The 25,210-nt window shown below is 46.3% G+C and overlaps 1 protein-coding gene across 2 annotated transcripts in view; it reads right to left on the bottom strand.

The window, feature by feature from the left end:
* The window catches only part of PARD6G (par-6 family cell polarity regulator gamma), a 208,436-nt gene that overhangs the window by 97,344 nt on the left and 85,882 nt on the right, over positions 1-25,210 (bottom strand). For both annotated transcript variants that reach the window (XM_063923285.1, XM_063923286.1), the window contains exon 2: positions 22,244-22,466. In XM_063923285.1, coding sequence (XP_063779355.1) covers positions 22,244-22,466 — 223 coding nt within the window. The remainder of the gene's footprint in view (positions 1-22,243; positions 22,467-25,210) is intronic.

The following is a 25,210-nucleotide window of genomic DNA, read 5'->3' as shown; positions in this document are numbered from 1 at the left end:
GCATACAAATAACTATTACTGACGCATGGCATTAGCAGTAATGTAATAAAACTACCACTAGTAAAAAAAAAAAAAAAAGTAAAACCAATGTGCGGTCAGGCAGCAGTCACAGCCTTGTATGGGAGCAACTGTTTATTTTTATCAGTAACAAAATAAATCAATAAGCACACACCATCACACATCACAAAATAAAATCAGACCAAACAAAAATAGTAAAATAAATTACCGCCACCACTGCACACACATTCCGGCCAACTTATTACCACTCATTTTATGGCACAATTGTTTTACAAATTAGTTTCTGTTTCAGTGAGCAAGAAATCAAGAAGATCAAGCAAGGGGAGAACAATGGCATGTTTCTGGAAACCCCCAACATTTGTATTAAAAGGTGTTTGCACAGATAAAACAATGATAAGTTATAGTAAAAGAAAAAAAAATGCAAACAACTGAAAAGTAATTTATTGTGTTGGTGAGAAAATTCCCCAAATGACTCAGACTGCACATACTGTAGGCATCCATCTAGAAAACCTACTGCAAACCATTTCAATATGAAACAAAAAGCATCTTTACATTACAGTGGAAGTGGTGACATTATCACCGTTATTTATGGTACTCGTCCAAGCATGTCTGGTACAGAGGACACACACACCCTTCTCTTAGATGAGTAGTAAAGCACAAAGAGGGAGACAACTTACTCCATACTGTACTACAAATCTCCTGCTTAATCGCTGTTATACTGTAGCTAGTGAAAGAAGAGGAATTTATCCAAGTAAGTTATGCAAATAATATACTGCAGTAATCAGATTGGCATAATATAACAGATATACACATATGTGCACATTTTGTATTAGCTTGAGGGGGGGGGGGGGGGGGGGGGCAAATATATCAAGTATATATATCAGAATCAAAGAGTGCAACACAACTATCTCCAAATGATGCTTGTAAGGGCTCTTGCCCAACAACATTGTCATCTATGGCTGAGGTGAAATTTGTGAACATGGAGGCTCACTGTTGCCTATGACTATTGTACTTTCTCCTGGGCACCTTCTGTCATCCATAGTCGCTATTTTAAAAAGCCACACACTGTGAACCCATAGAGAAGCCCAATCATTTAAAGTTTGAAAAATCTCACAACCTAATTGTACATTGTATTTTTGAAAAATGTGGTCATTAAAATTTAAAACAGGTCAATAACAAAGTAGTGACATCCTAATCATGACAACTGACACCATCACCCACCCAGGCCATGGCTCACACAAGAAGCAATCGCCAGTCCTGGTATCAGGACAGCTTTATTTTTAAACGGCAATTTAGATTTGAGCTAAGTCAGCGCCTCCCCAACTATAAATCTCATGCACATTTTAGATCTGCCCCTCTTGTAGTGCAACATGGATTTGCTGCTAAGGTGTAAAGTTTCTGCTTTTTTTTTTTTTGCTTTGCTCCCAGGTTTGGATCAGTCACTCAGCGACATCACTGGGTCTGGTGGAACACTGGTGCACTCTGAAAAGTGGTGTGGTCTCATGAAGAGGCATGGCCTTGCGGCACAGGGGGGTGTTCGGTAGCATTCCCAGAGATGCTGGACTGACACTGAAGACCCTCTCAGTCACTGAGGAGGGAGCTGTCCGTTTGGTGTCCCCTCCTTTAATGGTGGAACCCGGGTTCAGTCTGCAACCCCCTAGTGATGCCTCTGCTGCCACTGTATACCTATAGTCTTTAAAAGTGCATATGTACAGCATATTTCTATAACTTTTTTCTTTTCTTTTTTTTTTTTAATAAAGAACAGCTCTCAATTGTGCTATAACCATGTAAAAGGAGGAATAATAAGAATTTACTTACCGATAATTCTATTTCTCGGAGTCCGTAGTGGATGCTGGGGTTCCTGAAAGGACCATGGGGAATAGCGGCTCCGCAGGAGACAGGGCACAAAAAAGTAAAGCTTTACTAGGTCAGGTGGTGTGCACTGGCTCCTCCCCCTATGACCCTCCTCCAGACTCCAGTTAGGTACTGTGCCCGGACGAGCATACACAATAAGGGAGGCATTTTGAATCCCGGGTAAGACTCATACCAGCCACACCAATCACACCGTACAACTTGTGATCTAAACCCAGTTAACAGTATGACAACAGAAAGGGCCTCTTAAAGAAGGCTCCTTAACAATAACCCGAATTAGTTAACAATAACTATGTACAAGTATTGCAGATAATCCGCACTTGGGATGGGCGCCCAGCATCCACTACGGACTCCGAGAAATAGAATTATCGGTAAGTAAATTCTTATTTTCTCTATCGTCCTAAGTGGATGCTGGGGTTCCTGAAAGGACCATGGGGATTATACCAAAGCTCCCAAACGGGCGGGAGAGTGCGGATGACTCTGCAGCACCGAATGAGAGAACTCCAGGTCCTCCTTTGCCAGGGTATCAAATTTGTAAAATTTTACAAACGTGTTCTCCCCCGACCACGTAGCTGCTCGGCAGAGTTGTAATGCCGAGACCCCTCGGGCAGCCGCCCAAGATGAGCCCACCTTCCTTGTGGAGTGGGCTTTTACAGTTTTAGGCTGTGGCAGGCCTGCCACAGAATGTGCAAGTTGAATTGTGTTACAAATCCAACGAGCAATCGACTGCTTAGAAGCAGGTGCGCCCAACTTGTTGGGTGCATACAATATAAACAGCGAGTCAGATTTTCTGACTCCAGCCGTCCTTGCAATGTATATTTTTAAGGCTCTGACAACGTCCAACAACTTGGAGTCCTCCAAGTCGCTAGTGGCCGCAGGCACCACAATAGGTTGGTTCAGATGAAATGCTGATACCACTTTAGGGAGAAAATGCGGACGAGTCCGCAGTTCTGCCCTATCCGAATGGAAGATTAGATAAGGACTTTTATAAGATAAAGCCGCCAATTCAGATACTCTCCTGGCAGAGGCCAGGGCTAGTAACATAGTCACTTTCAATGTGAGATATTTCAAATCCACCTTTTTCAATGGTTCAAACCAATGGGATTTGAGGAAATCTAAAACTACATTTAGATCCCACGGTGCCACCGGAGGCACCACAGGAGGCTGTATATGCAGTACTCCCTTGACAAAAGTCTGGACCTCAGGGACAGAGGCCAATTCTTTTTGGAAGAATATTGACAGGGCCGAAATTTGAACCTTAATGGATCCCAATTTGAGACCCATAGATAATCCTGATTGCAGGAAATGTAGGAAACGACCCAGTTGGAATTCCTCCGTCGGAACCCTCCGATCCTCGCACCACGCTACATATTTTCGCCAAATGCGGTGATAATGTTTCACGGTGACTTCCTTCCGTGCCTTAATCAAGGTAGGAATGACTTCTTCTGGAATGCCTTTCCCTTTTAGGATCTGGCGTTCAACCGCCATGCCGTCAAACGCAGCCGCGGTAAGTCTTGAAAAAGACAGGGACCCTGCTGTAGCAGGTCCCTTCTCAGAGGTAGAGGCCACGGTTCGTCCGTGAGCATCTCTTGAAGTTCCGGATACCAAGTCCTTCTCGGCCAATCCGGAACCACTAGTATTGTTCTTACTCTTCTTTGCCGTATGATCTTCAATACCTTTGGTATGAGCGGCAGAGGAGGAAACACATACACTGACTGGTACACCCAAGGAGTTACCAGTGCGTCCACAGCTATTGCCTGTGGATCTCTTGACCTGGCGCAATATTTGTCCAGTTTCTTGTTGAGGCGAGACGCCATCATGTCTACAATTGGTCTTTCCCAACGGTCTATTAACATGTTGAAGACTTCTGGATGTAGACCCCACTCTCCCGGATGAAGATCGTGTCTGCTGAGGAAGTCTGCTTCCCAGTTGTCCACGCCCGGGATGAACACTGCTGACAGTGCTATCACGTGATTCTCCGCCCAGCGAAGAATCTTGGCAGCTTCTGCCATTGCACTCCTGCTTCTTGTGCCGCCCTGCCTGTTTACATGGGCGACCGCCGTGATGTTGTCCGACTGAATCAACACCGGCTTTCCTTGCAGGAGAAGTTCCGCCTGGCTTAGAGCATTGTAGATTGCTCTTAGTTCCAGAATGTTTATGTGAAGAGACTTTTCCAGACTCGTCCATACTCCCTGGAAGTTTCTTCCTTGTGTGACTGCTCCCCAGCCTCTCAGGCTGGCGTCCGTGGTCACCAGGATCCAATCCTGAATGCCGAATCTGCGGCCTTCTAATAGGTGAGCCTTCTGCAACCACCACAGAAGTGACACCCTTGTCTTTGGTGACAGGGTTATTCGCAGGTGCATCTGCAGATGCGACCCTGACCATTTGTCCAACAGATCCCTTTGGAATATTCTTGCATGGAATCTGCCGAATGGAATTGCTTCGTAAGAAGCCACCATTTTTCCCAGGACTCTTGTGCATTGATGTACTGACACTTTTCCTGGTTCTAGGAGGTTCCTGACCAGATCGGATAACTCCTTGGCTTTTTCCTCTGGAAGGAAAACCTTTTTCTGAACCGTGTCCAGAATCATTCCTAGGAACAGCAGACGAGTTGTCGGGATTAAATGGGATTTTGGAATATTCAGAATCCACCCGTGTTGTCTTAGCACCTCTTGAGATAGTGCTAAAGCTGTCTCCAGCTGTTCTCTGGACCTTGCCCTTATTAGGAGATCGTCCAAGTATGGGATAACTAATACGCCTTTTCTTCGAAGAAGAATCATCATCTCGGCCATTACCTTGGTAAAGACCCGAGGCGCCGTGGACAATCCGAACGGCAGCGTCTGAAACTGATAGTGACAGTTTTGAACAATGAACCTGAGGTACCCCTGGTGTGCGGGGTAAATCGGAACGTGTAGATACGCATCCTTGATGTCCAAGGATACCATAAAGTCCCCTTCTTCCAGGTTCGCTATCACTGCTCTGAGTGACTCCATCTTGAACTTGAACTTTTTTATGTAGAGGTTCAAGGACTTCAGATTTAGAATAGGCCTTACCGAGCCATCCGGCTTCGGTACCACAAATAGAGTGGAATAATACCCCTTTCCTTGTTGTAATAGGGGTACTTTGACTATCACCTGCTGAGCGTACAGCTTGTGAATGGCTTCCAACACCCTCTCCCTTTCGGAAGAGACGGTTGGTAAGGCAGACTTCAGGAAACGATGAGGAGGATCCGTCTCTAATTCCAACCTGTACCCCTGAGATATTATCTGCAGGATCCAGGGGTCTACCTGCGAGTGAGCCCACTGCGCGCTGTAATTTTTGAGACGGCCCCCCACTGTCCCCGAGTCCGCTTGAGAGGCCCCAGCGTCATGCTGAGGTTTTTGCAGGAGCCGGGGAGGGCTTCTGTTCCTGGGAAGGAGCTGCCTGTTGGTGTCTCTTCCCTCTTCCTCTGCCTCGTGGCAGGTACGACAAGCCCTTTGCTCTCTTATTTTTGTAGGAGCGAAAAGGCTGCGGTTGAAAGGTCGGTGCCTTTCTCTGTTGGGGAGTGACTTGAGGTAAAAAAGTGGATTTCCCGGCAGTAGCCGTGGCCACCAAGTCTGATAGACCAACTCCAAATAACTCCTCCCCTTTATACGGCAAAACCTCCATGTGACGTTTTGAATCCGCATCGCCTGTCCACTGTCGTGTCCATAAGGCTCTTCTGGCTGAAATGGACATAGCACTCACCCGAGATGCCAGTGTGCAAATATCCCTCTGTGCATCACGCATATAGATAAATGCATCCTTTATTTGTTCTAACGACAGTAAAACATTGTCCCTATCTAGGGTATCAATATTTTCAATCAGGGATTCTGACCAAACTACTCCAGCACTGCACATCCAGGCAGTTGCTATAGCTGGTCGTAGTATAACACCTGCATGTGTGTATATATTCTTTTGAATAACTTCCATCTTTCTATCTGATGGATCCTTAAGTGCGGCCGTCTCAGGAGAGGGTAACGCCACTTGTTTGGATAAGCGTGTGAGCGCCTTGTCCACCTTAGGGGGTGTTTCCCAGCGCGCCCTAACCTCTGGCGGGAAAGGGTATAATGCCAATAACTTTTTTGAAATTATCAACTTTTTATCAGGAGCAACCCACGCTTCATCACACACGTCATTTAATTCTTCTGATTCAGGAAAAACTGTTTGTAGTTTTTTCACACCATACATAATACCCTGTTTTACGGTATCTGTAGTATCAGCTAAATGTAACGTCTCCTTCATTGCCAAAATCATATAACGTGTGGCCCTACTGGAAAATACGTTTGAATTTCTACCGTCGTCACTGGAATCAGTGCCCGTGTCTGGGTCTGTGTCGACCGACTGAGGCAAAGGGCGTTTTACAGCCCCTGACGGTGTTTGAGGCGCCTGGACAGGCATTAATTGATTGTCCGGCCGCCTCATGTCCTCAACTGACTGTTTAAGGGAAGATAAACCATCACGTAATTCCACAAATAAAGGCATCCATTCTGGTGTCGACCCCCTGGGGGGTGACATCTGCATATTTGGCAATTGCTCCGCCTCCACACCAATATCGTCCTCATACATGTCGACACCACGTACCGACACACACCGCAAACTCACAGGGAATGCTCTAATGAAGACAGGACCCACTAGCCCTTTTGGGGAGACAGAGGGAGAGTCTGCCAGCACACACCACAAAGCGCTATATATACAAGGGATATCCTTATATTAAGTGCTCCCTTATAGCTGCTTTAATATATATATATATAGCCATTAATGTGCCCCCCCTCTCTGTTTTACCCTGTTTCTGTAGTGCAGTGCAGGGGAGAGACCTGGGAGCCGTTCTGACCAGCGGAGCTGTGACAGAAAATGGCGCCGTGTGCTGAGGAGATAGGCCCCGCCCCTTTTTCGGCGGGTTCTTCTCCCGCTATTTTTCCAGTCAGGCAGGGGTTAAATATCTCCATATAGCCCCTATGGGCTATATGTGAGGTATTTTTAGCCTTGTATAAGGTTTATATTTGCCTCTCAGAGCGCCCCCCCCCAGCGCTCTGCACCCTCAGTGACTGCCCAGTGAAGTGTGCTGAGAGGAAAATGGCGCACAGCTGCAGTGCTGTGCGCTACCTTATGAAGACTGAGGAGTCTTCAGCCGCCGGTTTCCGGACCTCTTCACGCTTCAGCATCTGCAAGGGGGTCGGCGGCGCGGCTCCGGGACCGGACTCCACGGCTGGGCCTGTGTTCGATCCCTCTGGAGCTAATGGTGTCCAGTAGCCAAGCAGCAAATCCACTCTGCATGCAGGTGAGTTTACTACTTTCCCCCTAAGTCCCACGTTGCAGTGATCCTGTTGCCAGCAGGACTCACTGTAAAGAAAAAAACCTAAACTAAACTTTCTCTAAGCAGCTCTTTAGGAGAGCCACCTAGATTGCACCCTTCTCGTTCGGGCACAAAATCTAACTGGAGTCTGGAGGAGGGTCATAGGGGGAGGAGCCAGTGCACACCACCTGACCTAGTAAAGCTTTACTTTTTTGTGCCCTGTCTCCTGCGGAGCCGCTATTCCCCATGGTCCTTTCAGGAACCCCAGCATCCACTTAGGACGATAGAGAAAAAGAGGAAATGGTTAAACTGTTGACAACAGAAAAAGGAAAGAAAGATGAAAGAATGTCTTTACACTGGAGTGTTAGACAGATGTTAAAAAGAAGCTACAAAAAGGTCGACATGAGTTTTCTTTAAACTTTTTTTGCTGTCGTTTTCTTTGTAAAGTGACGGGGAACCCCAATTAGCGCACCGTGTTCCCCTCACATGGCTCGCCATGCTTCGTGCAAGGTTACCGTTCCAATCGTAGTCCACGTGGATCAAAGTATGGAAAAAGCAAAAAAATTTGAAAAACTCATGTCGACCTTCAGTGGTTGACCTAATGCCTGTTAACCTAAGCTGTGTCGACCTAACGACCGTATCCCCTCTGAATGCATGTCTTCTAAATAGCAGACAGTTATTTTTTTCTTAAAAACAGAGCAGTCTCTCAGGCCCAAAGTGTAAACAGAGGCATCTTGTCCTACCATGTAAGGTTTAGAATGGTAAAAGCCCTGGGCAACACTGTATATGGCAGAAAAGAAATGGTTAGTGGTAAATCATTTTCTTTCATTTGGTTTATGGAGATATTAAAGTATTACAGCAGGACACTGTGCAGAATCTAGCTTGTGTTTTTGTTAAGACAAGAAGAGCTGGCTGACGTACTTGTCTTTTCTTGTGCCGCACATGTGTAGTTAGGAAAACACACGGCAACAGATTCACATGCAACGTTAATATTTTATAAGGGGAAAAAAAACTTAGGTAATGCTGCAGATTGTGTAGGAGACAATGACTAGTCTCCTGTCTCTTCTCCATCAAACAAATTCCTTATAGACGCAGAAGTAAAGATTAGGTCATCGCATAAACATGCTAAGGTTTCAGAACTAAATGTATATGATTTGGGGATGCAGAGACACACAACCCATATACTGTGTTTAAACCTACTAGTGCACACAGCAGGCAGCTACTGAAAGGGCACAATGGTTTTCAGCCATCACAATAGTGCTCTAAAGTGCCTACAATTCAGTGATGGGGAACCTTTGGCACTCCAGCTGTTGAACTACACATCCCAGCATGCCCTGCTACAGTTTTAGCATGGCCAAATAGCAAAACTGTAGCACGGCATGCTGGGATATGTAGTTCAACAACAGCTGGAGTGCCAAAGGTTCCCCATCACTGGCCTACATGATAGCCAAGCTGGCCTTCCCAGTCTTATATACTACTCAGCTAAACAACAGACCACGTCAATTAAAAGCGATTCTCAGGATCGGACTGGCCCACAGGGGTACCAGTGAAACCACCGGTAGGCCCCACTGCCTTGGGGCCCACTCCTTTCTCTAGGGATCAGGTTCCAGGCTGTGCACTTGTATTATACATGGTAATATATGTTGCATTACACTGCACTAGACTATTGTGTATTTCAAGTCTCTGTGGAGGCTGGCCACAACCCCTTTGTAGGCTGGCCAGACCCTTAAGTATGGGCCCCTATCACTGCATTCCCCCGGTGGGCCCTTCATGCCCCAGTCCGACACTGGCGATTCTTAATACAAATACAAATGCTGTATTTTGATTAACACAAGAGGAGGATACAGTCACCCATTAGAATGTAATCTCCTGCGAGCAGGCCCTCTTACCTCGTGTGCTTTTCCTTCTCTTACTTAAACTATCCACTACCATACTCCCTTCAACGGCACCAAATCCTGCAGTTTCTGCCACCCTGATACTTATTTCAGTGTCTTCTGCTTATGCAGCAATGTTTATATACCATGTACTTGTCCTAGATTTTTGTGACCTGTAAATGTGTATGTACTCTGTTAATTGGGCGAAGAGGATCCCCTGTAGCTCCATATAAAGGATAATAATAATTAAAGGAAACTGAAAATAAAATAATAAAATTGGGTAGCACAGCTGGCATAGTGGCTGACAGCACTGATGTCTTATATACATTTCATGACTAAAGGACTATCTTTGTGGCGTTTGTATTCCTCTGGGTGCTCCAGTTTCCTCCAACATGTCCAAAAAACATTGGCTTCTGACAAAAAAAAAGAACCCTAGTGTGTATCCATGTTATAGGGAATATTGACTGAACGCTCCACTTGGTCAGGCACAAAACAGATTTAAACACACAGAAAATGTTAAGCTGTCAGTGACAAAGTCATAAAATGTCCAAATTGTGGATAGTAAATTATTACTGTTAATAAGGTTTCCTTGCATCTTCCATTTGTCTTCCTACACATTGAGTCTGAAACTAGTAAATGCTATTGCCTATCAGTTCTGACTGCAACATTTTTCTGCATTTTGACCCTTGGGCTAGGGGCATAGGGAATGGAACACATTTTCCTGATTTACATGAAAGTTCCTACACCAACATGGGCAAAAAAATATGTTTTTTTTCCCAATTACCATTTCAACTAGTGTGCTTGCATCCCAGATTCAAATGGAGCCTCCACAAAGCTATGGAAGCTGCTGCCATTGGTACTGCCGTTTTAATGCTGCAGTTGTGGCGACATGACGCTTCGTAGAGACCGCACTGCCTCTGAGAGTTGGGTTCCCTCTGGGGAAATGGGACTTTTCTGGAGAGTCTGGTAACACATACGTCAACCGCTATTTCCGCACTTCTGTGCATGCACGCACATGACTGCGTGCATGCGTGAGGACTTCTATTGCGATCCATTGTATTCATTGTAGCTATTGTATTTCAGAACTTTATTTCACCAGGGTGGAAAGGATAGAAATAACTCAGAATTTAGTCAGAATTTGGAGATATTTACTTGTCTTCAGAAAAAGAATATATTAGATTGTCTATTTTTCAGAGCAGATTGTTCTAAAAGGGCACCTTCCTCATCTAGGCTCATCTGAGAAAGGGAAATTTTAGACTGTTAAAGACCCTCTTTCATTATAAAAAAGCTATCTGGTAATGCTACTGTAATCCATTTGATTAACCCGCTAAGAAGGTGGCTGCTGTTCCTCTCTTTGTCCTCAACTTGCATATCATTTTGAAGATATAATTTCTGAAAGTGCTTCACAGGCTGTGCAAACTTGGTAGGAATATGGTACCAGAAACCGCTACAACCATTTTCCTGGGGCCTATCCAGAGTTGTGTGATCAGGGTCTCTTTTCCTGCATGTTTCCATAAAACTTCTAAATCTCTCCATGGACAGAATAAAAAAAGCCAGGTTCCAGTTTATCCCAGAAATTGCAGCCAATGCATAGGCAGGCTTTGCACGAAGTTGGATGCAGGGCCGCCATCAAGGGGGTGTGACCTGTGTACAGTTGTCCCGGGCCCGGCCACTCTGACAGAGTGGACGGCCCGGGCTGCTCAAACAGCCAGCCGTGGATATTCCCGGCGGCGCCGGTGACACTGACCGCAGCTGGCCGGCTGCTAGAGCTACCAGTTACACTGCCCTTCATATCCCGGCGGCCGCCGTCATTGAGACAGCCGCCGCCTGCCGCTCCCCTTCTGCTGAGACTGAGAGTGCGTCAGTGAACAGGAGCCGCGGTGGTGAAGAGCTAGGACAGCCAGGAACAGCGTGGGAGAGAGAGAGAGAGCAGTGAGGAGGACTCTCAGGACGGATTTGGAAAGGTAAGTATGTGTTTTTTGTGTGTTTGTTTGCGATTCTGAGAAGGGGGCCTGGGGCTGGCTCAGCTGTCATGTGAATGTGATGCATCATAACACAAAACTGTAACAGCAGAGCGGTAATATAAGTATCTCCTGCAACAGTACATTTACTTAATAAACGCCCACATTATTGTTTTCTATATCATGCAATTAACCAGGTATCGAACCAGGTATTGACCAAAATATCCGCCTAAAATGGAGGGGGAAGCCCTGCCTATTTTTTCAGTCCCGGGCCCCACAATTTCTGGTTGGATGTAAATGAATTCACGCAGCAACCACAGCAGGCTACCATTCCTGTGGTTCACTTGTGGAAGGTGAATCTCTCAAAGAAAGCATTTTCCATCTCAGGCTTGTGCCCCGTGCCACCACAATCTAGTAAAGTTGTGTGGTACCACGGGTCTCCAGAAAGAATCCTCCCACTTCCACCTTGCATAGCTGAAGTCCTATCTGTAGGTAACCTCCTTCGTAATAAAAACAAAATATCTAAATATGCTAACAAAAGGACCACTCTCTCCTCCTGCAAATGCTTCACTTCCACCATCTACATGACACTGCCCTCCTACCTCTTTCACCCATCTTTCTGCCTCCTCCTATGATTCCACTTCTCCCCCACTTCCACCAGTATTTATTCCCCAAAGTTCTGTTTCTGGACAACTTCTATTCTCCCTTTACGCTTTCTCTTTAGGCAAAGTTATCAGCTCCTTTGGCCTCCAATATCATCTATATACTGATGACACGCAGATCCACCTTACCTCCCCTGACCTCTCCTCACTCTTATCACCAGCTCTCTCTCTCTCTGCTATTTCTTCTTTGATGTAACAGCGCTTTCTTAAACTTAACATGTCTAATGTCGGGTACACACCGTACCGATGTGTACAGAGATGTGTGCTGAGCGATATAGATTGTGCCTGCATGCGGGACCGCGCATCGCTATGGGGCATACACAAGGAGAGATGTGTGCTTAATTTCAAAGAAATTTAGACTTCCCAACCTCCTAAGTAACGTCAGCTCCCTCAATGTCATTCTCTATTGACAGCTCTACCATTTCATTTAGTCTGAAAGTGCGCTGTCTTGGAAATATCCTTGACTCCTTCAAACCACACATTCAGTCCTGCCATTTCCATCTCAGAAGTATCTTCCAGATCAGTCTCTCTCACCTAGAAGGCAACTTATGGTTCTCACTGGTCATCTCTACAGTGGATTACTGCAACCTACTTTTTTATCTGGCCTCTCTGTCTCCCACCCCTCTCCACTTTAATTCTATTGCCCAACATATCATCCTCTCCAAATGCACTACTTCTGGCTCCCCTCTCCCCTTGTTCAGAACCCAATTCAAAATCCTCACAATGCCCTTACTCATTACTCCTATTTACATCTCTGACCTCATCACCACTCCTGCCAACCCACTGCGCTGCACAAATGATTGCCGCCTCTCCCTCCAACTGATTACTCCCACCTCCAAGATTTGCCCACGCTGCTCCTACTACTGGAACTCTCCTCAGAACTTCAAATGGGCTCTCAATGGGCTTCTTTGTCAAAGCCTTCCAGCTCTCATCCTAACCCACTACTCCATGTTATTGGCTCACGCTCTCTCTCCCCTCTTACAAACCTGTCTGTCTGCCACTGCCCTTTAGGGGGATATCCAATTAGCCCGGTAATTTACCGGGGCTAATTGTCCCACTGGGGGCTATACTATTAGCCCCGATAAGCCAGCATGTGCAGCGGCTTATCGGGGGTTATCTGATGCTGCACAGAGTGCTGGCTCCTGACAGCTCCCGGTGCAGCGCTGCAGTTCCGGGCTCCCTTCGGTCATATGACCGCTCCCCATGTGACCGGGAGAAGATGGGGAATTCGGGTCATGGCGCTACCCCGGCTTCCCCGACGGGGTTAAGCGCAAAGTGTCAGCTCCTGGGCCGCGGCGCCTTCCCTGCAATCCCAGGCGGCTGCTGATGCGGCGGGCAAGGGACACTGCAGGTCGCCGCGGTTATCTGGGATTTTGTTTCACTTGCCTCGGGCAGGCAAAACCAAATCCCCCCCGGAAACAGACCCGTTTCTATGCGAAAACGGGGCTGTTTTTACCAAAAATACACAGGTTTCACTGAACCTGTGTGTTTTCGGGAGGTCAGCATTTTTTTATTTTTTTTTAACGGGTGATCCATATTGGATTGTCTGTAAAGGAGAATTAACCACCTCACATCTGTTGCCAAAGAGGAGGAAGAGGAATCATTAGTTTTAGGAAAATATGGGGACAGATTCAAACGTGGTCGGAATTGCTTTCATGGAATCAGCAGCGATAGCACTAATATGGTAATGCAGCAGGAGCTGCATCGGATCATCTGCAACAACATCAGTCGCTGCGTGACCCATGGAACCACGCAAGGCGGCCGCTGCAGGTCCAAGCAAGAGGCCATGAAATCTGTCCTTTGATGGAGATCCTGGCCCATTTCCACCCCAACAATGGCGGCAACACTCCTCTGTTTTGGGAAAAGGAGACAGTAACCGCCCCACTCCTTGCCCCCAAAATACATCAGACTGTCAATCACGGACAGTCTGATGCCGTATTGCAACAGACGTTACAGACCTGTACTGCACATGCACAGTACAGGTCAGACGCATGTACAAAGTACCAAACATCGGTACTTTGTGGCATACGCCGCATCAGCGCTGGGACCTGAATCAGGCCCATGATATACAGTATACAGTCATCATTCACACGTAAGTAAATCAATTCCACTAGATTTAAAAAAAAAAACACTATCAATTATTTTTAAGACAGCTGAACTCTATAGACTAGTGTCAACCCTTATATGTACATAAATACATAAATATTGAATAGAAATATTGGTATAGTGTGTGCTTCTGCTCAATGTGATTTAATAGTAATTAAGTAGGCATCCGTGCTGCAGGTCTAAGTGAAAAAGACAGCATCTATGTACAGATTACAGAAAGCTACTTGCTAAGGCTGGATACACACTACACAATATATAATTTATACAGCTGGTGCACTGCATATCTGAGAACGACTGTTCACAGATCTATTGCACTGGCCATGCTGCATGGAAAATACATCTGAAAAATACAGTACATCCGCACCCTGCCCTGTGCATTTCCCACCTGTGGCCCGCAGTGTCCTGCGGGTGGGAAAAGTTGCGGTATAACAATCACTGCTGGTTGAATAGATGACATGCGCATGGCATCTACTCACAATGAGGGGAGAGCTTGGGGGAAGCCCAGCACCTCCGTAAGTGGTGGGAACGCCCCCAAAAGTGACACAGATGGAGACATGACAGCCATGCCCCCTTTTCAGGTGCTCGCTGTGACGCCATCCCTATACCTCAGCGCCCTGCCTGCATTCTAGTGGGAACAGAATATATTGTGCACATCTGACCGACTCATAAGCTGGCCATAGAAACCAGCGACAGCGATGTCACAATTGGTCCTTTTGACCGATTGGTAAGTGTGTACCCCACATAACATTTTACAGAGATAGAATTCAGAAAGCTAAACCATAGGTTCTGAAATTTAATTTAACCATCCGCGCTGAGCCATGGATATACCTAAAACCTGGACCGTTGGGGTGCCTTGAGGACCACATTTGAGAACCTCTGAGCTAGACTCATAAGCTGCTCAAGAATGTAGTGTAATAGCAAAAATATAATAACCTTTAAAAAGGTCATTATTCACCATAAACAAAATGTAACAATAACATAAAATTGCAATAAATTGCAACAAATAAGGCTTAGGATAGCATTACATGGGCGCTTGAGTACAGCTCTTGCTTACACAGTGAATGGAGAGTTTCAGAATGAGAAAGAGTGCTGTCAAATTGGTGCACAATTACCCCTACATTTAATAATGATGAAAATAAGATATTCTAATGACCTAAAGAGTCCTTATAAAGTCAGCTGTTGTTTTTGTTATGTAGAATGTACATTTGATACACAAATCATCGGTTTCTTTGATGCATCTACCACTAATTAAAGAAACAAATCAGATGACCTACTGCAGTTGGCACACGAGGACTGTTCTCACCGCAATCCACTGATGATTTGAACTACAGTAGTACACTGATCACTCAGCCAATCGAAAAAATAAGAATTTACTCACCGGTAATTCTATTTCTCGTAGTCCGTAGTGGATGCTGGGAACTCCGTAAGGACCATGGGGAATAGCGGGCTCCGAAGCAGGCTGGGCACTCTAGAAAGATTTATGACTACCTGGTGTGCACTGGCTCCTCCCACTATGACCCTCCTCCAAGCCTCAGTTAGGACACTGTGCCCGGACGAGCTGACATAATAAGGAAGGATTTTGAATCCCGGGTAAGACTCATACCAGCCACACCAATCACACTGTACAACTCGTGATACTATATCCAGTTTGACAGTATGAAAAACAACTGAGCCTCTCAACAGATGGCTCAACAATAACCCTTTAGTTAACAATAACTATTTACAAGTATTGCAGACAATCCGCACTTGGGATGGGCGCCCAGCATCCACTACGGACTACGAGAAATAGAATTACCGGTGAGTAAATTCTTATTTTCTCTGACGTCCTAGTGGATGCTGGGAACTCCGTAAGGACCATGGGGATTATACCAAAGCTCCCAAACGGGCGGGAGAGTGCGGATGACTCTGCAGCACCGAATGAGAGAACTCTAGGTCCTCCTCAGCCAGGGTATCAAATTTGTAGAATTTAGCAAATGTGTTTGCCCCTGACCAAGTAGCTGCTCGGCAAAGTTGTAAAGCCGAGACCCCTCGGGCAGCCGCCCAAGATGAGCCCACTTTCCTTGTGGAATGGGCATTTACAGATTTTGGCTGTGGCAGGCCTGCCACAGAATGTGCAAGCTGAATTGTACTACAAATCCAGCGAGCAATAGTCTGCTTAGAAGCAGGAGCACCCAGCTTGTTGGGTGCATACAGGATAAACAGCGAGTCAGATTTTCTGACTCCAGCCGTCCTGGAAACATATATTTTCAGGGCCCTGACAACGTCTAGCAACTTGGAGTCCTCCAAATCCTTAGTAGCCGCAGGCACCACAATAGGCTGGTTCAGGTGAAAAGCTGACACCACCTTAGGTAGAAACTGGGGACGAGTCCTCAATTCTGCCCTATCCATATGGAAAATCAGATAAGGGCTTTTACATGATAAAGCCGCCAATTCTGACACTCGCCTGGCTGAAGCCAAGGCCAATAACATGACCACTTTCCACGTGAGATATTTTAGATCCACGGTTTTAAGTGGCTCAAACCAATGTGATTTTAAGAAACTCAACACCACGTTGAGATCCCAAGGTGCCACAGGGGGCACAAACGGGGGCTGAATATGCAGCACTCCTTTCACAAATGTCTGAACTTCAGGTACTGAAGCTAGTTCTTTTTGAAAGAAAATCGACAGAGCCGAGATCTGTACTTTAATGGAGCCTAGCTTTAGGCCCATATTCACTCCTGCTTGCAGGAAATGCAGAAATCGACCCAGCTGAAATTCCTCTGTTGGGGCCTTTTTTGCCTCGCACCATGCAACATATTTCCGCCATATGCGGTGATAATGCTTTGCCGTAACGTCTTTCCTGGCCTTAATAAGTGTAGGAATGACTTCTTCCGGAATACCCTTTTCCTTCAGGATCCGGTGTTCAACCGCCATGCCGTCAAACGCAGCCGCGGTAAGCCTGCTGTAGCAGGTCCTGTCTGAGCGGTAGAGGCCACGGGTCCTCTGAGAGCATCTCTTGAAGTTCTGGGTACCATGCTCGTCGTGGCCAATCCGGAACCACGAGAATTGTGTTTACTCCTCACTTTCTTATTATTCTCAATACCTTTGGTATGAGAGGCAGAGGAGGGAACACATAAACCGACTGGTACACCCACGGTGTCACTAGAGCGTCCACAGCTATCGCCTGAGGGTCCCTTGACCTGGCGCAATATCTTTTTAACTTTTTGTTGAGGCGGGACGCCATCATGTCCACCTGTGGTTTTTCCCAACGGTTTACCAGCATCTGGAAGACTTCTGGATGAAGTCCCCACTCTCCCGGGTGGAGGTCGTGTCTGCTGAGGAAGTCTGCTTCCCAGTTGTCCACTCCCGGAATGAACACTGCTGACAGTGCTAGTCCATGATTCTCCGCCCATCGGAGAATTCTTGTGGCTTCTGCCATCGCCATCCTGCTTCTTGTGCCGCCCTGTCGATTTACATGGGCGACTGCCGTGATGTTGTCTGACTGGATCAGCACCGGCTGGTGTAGGAGCAGGGATTTTGCTTGACTTAGGGCATTGTAAATGGCCCTTAGTTCCAGAATATTTATGTGAAGGGAAGTCTCCTGACTCGACCATAGTCCTTGGAAGTTTCTTCCCTTTGTGACTGCCCCCCAGCCTCGAAGGCTGGCATCCGTGGTCACCAGGACCCAGTCCTGTATGCCGAACCTGCGGCCCTCTAGAAGATGGGCACTCTGCAGCTACCACAGTAGAGACACCCTGGTTCTTGGAGACAGGGTTATTAAGCGATGCATCTGAAGATGCGATCCGGACCACTGGTCCAACAGGTCCCACTGAAAGATTCTGGCATGGAACCTGCCGAAGGGAATTGCTTCGTAAGAAGCCACCATCTTTCCCAGGACCCGCGTGCAGCGATGCACTGATACCTGTTTTGGTTTCAGGAGGTCTCTGACTAGAGATGACAACTCCCTGGCTTTCTCCTCCGTTAGAAACACTTTTTTCTGGACTGTATCCAGAATCATACCAAGGAACAGTAGCCGTGTCGTCGGAACCAGCTGTGACTTTGGGATATTCAGAATCCAGCCGTGCTGGTGCAGCACCTCCTGAGATAGTGCTACTTCCACCAACAACTGTTCCTTGGACCTCGCTTTTATTAGGAGATCGTCCAAGTACGGGATAATTAAAACTCCCTTTTTTCGAAGGAGTATCATCATTTCCGCCATAACCTTGGTAAATACCCTCGGTGCCGTGGACAGTCCAAACGGCAGCGTCTGGAATTAGTAATGGCAATCCTGTACCACAAATCTGAGGTACTCCTGGTGAGGATGGTAAATGGGGACATGCAAGTAAGCATCCTTGATGTCCAGGGATACCATGTAATCCCCCTCGTCCAGGCTTGCAATAACCGCCCTGAGCGATTCCATCTTGAACTTGAATTTTTTTATGTATGTGTTCAAGGATTTCAAATTTAAAATGGGTCTCACCGAACCGTCCGGTTTCGGTACCACAAATAGTGTGGAATAGTAACCCCGGCCTTGTTGAAGTAGGGGTACCTTGATTATCACCTGCTGGGAATACAGCTTGTGAATTGCCGCTAGCACCGCCTCCCTGTCTGAGGGAGCAATCGGCAAGGCAGATTTTAGGAACCGGTGGGGTGGAGACGCCTCGAATTCCAGTTTGTACCCCTGAGATACTATTTGAAGGATCCAGGGATCCACCTGTGAGCGAGCCCACTGATCGCTGAAATTCTTGAGGCGGCCCCCCACCGTACCTGGCTCCGCCTGTGGAGCCCCACCGTCATGCGGCGGACTTGGAAGAAGAAGCGGGGGAGGACTTTTGCTCCTGGGAACCTGCTGTTTGTTGCAGCCTTTTTCCCTACCTCTGCCTCTGGACAGAAAAGACCCGCCTTTTCCACGCCTGTTTTTCTGGGTCCGAAAGGACTGAACCTGATAAAACGGCGCCTTCTTAGGCTGTGAGGGGACATGGGGTAAAAATGCTGATTTCCCAGACGTTGCTGTGGAAACTAGGTCCGAGAGACCATCCCCAAATAATTCCTCACCCTTATATGGCAACACTTCCATGTGCCTTTTAGAATCTGCATCTCCTGTCCACTGGCGAGTCCATAAGCTTCTCCTAGCAGAAATGGACAATGCACTTACTTTAGATGCCAGTCGGCAGATTTCCCTCTGTGCATCTCTCATAAATAAGACTGAGTCTTTGATATGGTCTATGGTTAGCAGGATCGTGTCCCTGTCTAATGTGTCAATATTTTCTGACAGTTTATCTGACCACGCAGCGGCAGCACTGCACATCCAAGCTGACGCAATAGCTGGCCTAAGTATAATGCCTGAGTGTGTATATACAGACTTCAGGATCGCCTCCTGCTTTCTATCAGCAGGTTCCTTGAGGGCGGCCGTATCCGGAGATGGTAGTGCCACCTTTTTAGACAAACGTGTGAGCGCTTTATCCACCTTAGGAGGTGTTTCCCAACGTGACTTATCCTCTGGCGGGAAAGGGAACGCCATTAGTACCTTCTTAGGAATTACCAATTTTTTATCAGGGAAAGCCCACGCTTCTTCACATACTTCATTTAATTCATCTGATAGGGGAAAAACTACGGGTAGTTTTTTCTCCCCAAACATAATACCCTTTTTAGTGGTACCTGTATTTATATCAGAAATGTGTAACACCTCTTTCATTGCCTCAATCATGCAGTGAATGGCCAAAGTGGGCATCAGGTTAGACTCATCGTCGTCGACACTGGTGTCAGTATCAGTGTCGACAGCTGGGTCAGCGGTCTGAGGTAGCGGGCGTTTTAGAGCCCCTGATGACCTGTGCGACGCCTGGACAGGCACGAGCTGAGAAGTCGGCTGTCCCACATTTGGCATGTCGTCAAATTTCTTATGTAAGGAATCTATACGTGCACTCATTTCTTTGCATAAGCTCAACCACTCAGGTGTCTGCCCCGCAGGGGGTGACATCCCTTCTAAAGGCATCTGCTCCGTCTCCACATCATTATCCTCATCAAACATGTCGACACAGCCGTACCGACACACCGCACACACACATGGAATGCTCCAACAGAGGACAGGACCCACAAAAGCCCTTTGGGGGGACAGAGTGAGAGTATGCCAGCACACACCAGAGCGCTATATAATGCAGGGACTAACTGAGTTATGTCCCCTATAGCTGCTTTTTCTATAATTGTATACTGCGCCTAAATTTAGTGCCCCCCCTCTTTTTTACCCTTTTCTGTAGTGTAGACTGCAGGGGAGAGCCAGGGAGCTTCCTTCCAGCGGAGCTGTGAGGGAAAAATGGCGCCAGTGTGCTGCAGGAGATAGCGTCGCCCCTTTTCCGCGGACTATTCTCCCGCTTTTACCTATATTCTGGCAGGGGTATTTTCCACATATATAGCCTCTGGGGCTATATATTGTGGTATTTTTGCCAGCCAAGGTGTTATTATTGCTTCTCAGGGCGCCCCCCCCCCAGCGCCCTGCACCCTCAGTGACCGGAGTGTGAAGTGTGTGTGAGGAGCAATGGCGCACAGCTGCAGTGCTGTGCGCTACCTTGGTGAAGACTGATGTCTTCTGCCGCCGATTTTCCGGACCTCTTCTTGCTTCTGGCTCTGTAAGGGGGACGGCGGCGCGGCTCCAGGACCGAACACCAAGGACTGGGCCTGCGGTCGATCCCTCTGGAGCTAATGGTGTCCAGTAGCCTAAGAAGCCCAAGCTGGCTGCAAGCAGGCAGGTTCGCTTCTTCTCCCCTTAGTCCCTCGCTGCAGTGAGCCTGTTGCCAGCAGGTCTCACTGAAAATAAAAAACCTAATTTCTATCTTTCTTTCTAAAGGCTCAGGAGAGCCCCTAGTGTGCATCCAACCTCGGCCGGGCACAAAATCTAACTGAGGCTTGGAGGAGGGTCATAGTGGGAGGAGCCAGTGCACACCAGGTAGTCATAAATCTTTCTAGAGTGCCCAGCCTCCTTCGGAGCCCGCTATTCCCCATGGTCCTTACGGAGTTCCCAGCATCCACTAGGACGTCAGAGAAATGCATATTTAGTAAAGGCAATCCTTCATACTGTGTAATTTATATGGTAATGTGTTCTTTACCATTTACAAAAATAACATGTGAACTGTTACAGATTGCGAGGGAAGTCTGTCATATTCCTGTTGTTCCCTAATGAGAGGCTAAAATGAAAGGAATAGGCAGTCTCTGCTGATCACTTGGATTTAGGTTTTTGTTATATTTATTATACACCTCTAATGTGTAAGGGACCTGTCTAGTTCTAATTTCGACTAGGCGCCATTTAGGATCTTAACGACCACAAAAATAAACTTTGCGCAAGAGAAGAAAATCTCCCAAGTGAAGAGAGATGAACCTTGTTTAGAGATCTTACATATCGTAATTGTAGCCTAGCGCCATTTATTAACAGAATTACAGTTAAGCAGTTCCTTGTAAAACCCAATTCTATTTTATGGCTTTAACTGTATATTATTGGTTAATTGTGTTACTGGTATTCCTAAATAGGATAATAAAGACCATGTTCAAACTTTTAATGACCTCTAGAAGCTGTCACCCAAGCTGCAATCTGACCACAAAGTCTTGTAAAAACACTTCTAGAGATTCACTGAAGCCTTGTGTAAGCTAGAGATGCCATAAAACGAGCAAGACAGACACTGTGTCACAGCTGCTCTTTGTCAATCTATGGCTGAATGCTAGGATGATTATCCTCACAAATTGTTCTCATACACTCCCCCCCCCTCCCCCCCCCCCCCCCCCACCCAAAAAAAAGAAATTGAAAACAAAATAAAATAACCTTAACCCCCACAAGTAACACTGAATTCTCGAGCAGGCTCTAAGCACAGCACTTGATCACACCCATAGTATGATGGTGACGTGAGGGGGGCACGCTCTTCTCCCCGTCACATGGCAGAGATTAGGTCTGGAGAAGTTGCATACAATGTATTCTGCGCTCTCATGGTAAACCAGAGAGAATTCTCCTCTTCATCTCGGTCACCATGGGCTCATTTGGGCACTGTACTTTTTTTTAGCTGAAAAAGATATAGCTTTTATAGCATCCCAGGTGAAGCCCTAACAGACATAAATCAATTTACACAATAACCTGCAGGCAGCTTTCATATGAGCCGACCAGTTTAAGGCAACAATATATCAAAATCTGTGGGTAATCTAACAGACTGTACAACATATAACCATTATGTTATCGTATGTGATAAAATTTAGACTCTAGCAGCTGTGAAGAAAAAAAACATGGTTAACAGTTCTCATTCGTTTGGTGGTCCAATCCAGTCTTTTATAACCACAACCATTGCTATCAATAGACTGGAATTAGACGACATTGCATAGTTAGGATACCAAGCAGCCAACCCTTTTCAATCTCATTCTTGTTGTGTGAGAACGGAGATTATTGTACTTTCAAAGCATGGATAAGGAAAACAGATGCCTTACCTTGATTTTGTATAAATACCCTAAGCAATGGATTAGCACTCGACACGGCCTTACAGAAATTGCCGTCATTGTTGATAGGAAGGAGGTCGCCGTGCACATCGGCATAGCCAAGCATCACATCCACATTGGAGAGATTGTGGACTTGAATGAGAAGGTTGTAGAATTCCTCGAAAGTTCCAGGCTTGTAACGATTTAAGGAGAACCTTCTGAACTCTGCTCCATACTGAAAACAAAGTAGAAAGAGGTACAATAAATCTCAGATGAGGACTGTTTGTTTTTTAAACCATATGGCATATTCTAAAATGAACAAGTGACCAATATAAGAAATAGTTCAATGATCCTACTTTCACACAGAGGTTTCTACCCAGTAATTTGCCAGGTCAACCCGGGCTGTTTTCTGTGTGAAAGGATCAACCCGGGTTGAAATTCCCAGGAGTTTGACCCACACAAAAAAAATAACCATGTTGATCTGCAAATTACTAGGTAGAACTGCTTCACCCAGTAATTTGCTTCCCTGTGTGAAAGGGGGGTCAGGCTGGGTCCAGCAAAGCGACCCTGCACTGAAATGCAGAGTAAAACCTGGGAATTTCAGACGTTTCTGTCTGAAAAGAGTATTACCGATTTATTTATTTTTTTAAATAGTAGTATCTTCTACAGAGTTATGATTCGCAGACTAAGGGGTATATTCAATTCAAGTCTGATCCATTCCGACATGCATTTGTCGGAATGGATCTAACAAGCCCTGTTTAATGAGTGGCCAAATCCGACTGTGGGATGAGCCCTCTTCAATGAGTGGCCAAATCCGGCAGATGGGGTGCGCTGCCGGGAGTGAGGAGTTTCCGGATCCCTGTCTCATCTCCTCAATTCGACTTTTTTTAAAGTCGGATTAAGATTGTCGGAAACGGGACCAAAACCTGTCGAATCTGGTCCCGTTTCCGACAGACACATGCGGATTGGCGGCTATTCCGCCGATCCACATGCTTTCCGACAAGTCGAATTCCCTGACTTGTCGGGGGAAAAAAGCAGGGGATTGAATAGGTCGGAACCCCTTCCGACCTGAAAAAGCCGACCTGCCGCCTTTCCGACAAGACAGCAGATTTTGACTTCAAATGAATATACCCCTAAATAGCAGATAGCCAATGAATCAATGAGGCTGAAGAACCAGACAGCCATGTTATAGTGCACAACATAGGGAATGAGTATTGAGGACGCTATTCAGAGTTGGTCGCAGATTTTGCTCTCGACCATATACCCAGCATGTGTGGTGCCACCCCGCGATGTGATCGCAAATCAATAGAGGTTGACCCTTGCCTGCGCGCCATGTTTCCTATCGCAGGAATAACAGGCGTCATCGGCCGACTCCGAAAACGCCAATGACACGCCTGAATCTCTCTATCCCGCCCCACGCCGTCCCTGGACACCTGGCACCTACCAATCACCATAGGCTGTGCATGCGCACTATAGCCAGTGCCCTATGGACACGGCCGCTGCATGCGAACACAGCGTCTGCGTCCATCTGTGAATAAGGCTCTGAGTCTTTAGGTCAGGTCAGAAAATAAAATTTCTTAGTTCCCAACCTACAGTAACTACAAATATTTTCTTCCAGTATCGGTCGTTACATTAAGAACATATAGGGGTATATTCAATTGAAGTCGAAAACTGCCGTCTGTCGAAAAGACGGCAGTTTTCGACTTTTTAAGGCCGAATCGTGATTCGACCTATTCAATATTTTCGACAAGTCGATGAATTCGACTTGTCGAAAAGCAAGTGGATCGGCGGAATAGCTGCCGATCCACGTGCTTGTGTCGAAAACGGGGCCAAAACCTTTTCGACCATCTCAGTCCAACATCAAAAGATGTCAGACTGAGATGCGGACCCAGAGGAGGAGAGGGGGGAGAGCCGCAGGGAGACGGGGGACTGCTGCGGGCAGCCAGAGGAGATCAGCGCTACAGCACAGCGCTGCAGCAGGATGTCACACAGCCACGCCGCTGACGGTAGCAACCACCCGGCTCCAGCAAGCTTGCTGGAGCCAGGTGGACACTGCCGTGAGTTCGGGCGGCTGTGTGACATCCTTCTGCCGACGGCTGTCCCCCCACTGGTCTCCCTGCGGCTCCCCCCACCCCTTCTCCTCTGGGTCACTCATCTCAGTTCGACTTGAAAAAGTCGAATTGAGATGAGACTTGAATAGGGGTTGTCGGATCCATTCCGACAAATGAATGTCGGAATGGATCCGACTTCAATTGAATATACCCCATAGTTTTTATAGGAAGAGCAGTACATGTTTTATAAATTTGACTAAATTTTATTTTTTTATTTTAAATCCGCTTAAACACAAAATAAATATATTCCAATAAAAAATAAAAAGAAATTAGGGTTATTTCAGACAAAACTGCTCTATCATAAAGAACCTGAAAATCTCCCTGTGTATGGAGTTACTCCCAAATCGGCTCTGAAGGGGTTACACTTGAGAAGCATATGCTGCATTTGTCCCCTCTCCCAGTGTTACATATCGATTATTCATGCATATCAGAAAGGTCAGCAGCCAATCTCCAGTAATCTCTAACAATTAGCCAAGCTTTAGCCAATTGCAATTACAGAAAACATGTAAAGGGGAATTACAGTGGATATACAAGTTACTGTGCAGATGCTTTACTTACTACTGCCAGCACATTCTGTTTCTATGTAGCATTTATAACCAGACTTTCCAGGGTAAAGCAGGATAGAGTCACTACATAAGCATCAATAAAATGGCTCTTCTAGCGTTATTTTGTCAATAAAAGTTGAGAATATTTTGAAGATTTTTTTAAAAGTAGAAAATTGGTATATAAACACAACAGGAAATATATCAACAAGAGCTCATCAAATATTTAGTAAGTATCATTCTATGCAAACCGGTACAGAAATACAGAAAGTTTCATCAAATCATCATGGCATTATGTGGGTTTATACACATAGTTACTCAGTCTG

This window comes from Pseudophryne corroboree, chromosome 5 (assembly GCF_028390025.1).
Source record: "Pseudophryne corroboree isolate aPseCor3 chromosome 5, aPseCor3.hap2, whole genome shotgun sequence".
In the NCBI taxonomy this organism is placed as follows: domain Eukaryota; kingdom Metazoa; phylum Chordata; class Amphibia; order Anura; family Myobatrachidae; genus Pseudophryne; species Pseudophryne corroboree.
The sequence above is the reverse complement of the archived record's forward strand: the minus strand, read 5'-3'. Positions and strand labels throughout refer to the sequence as shown.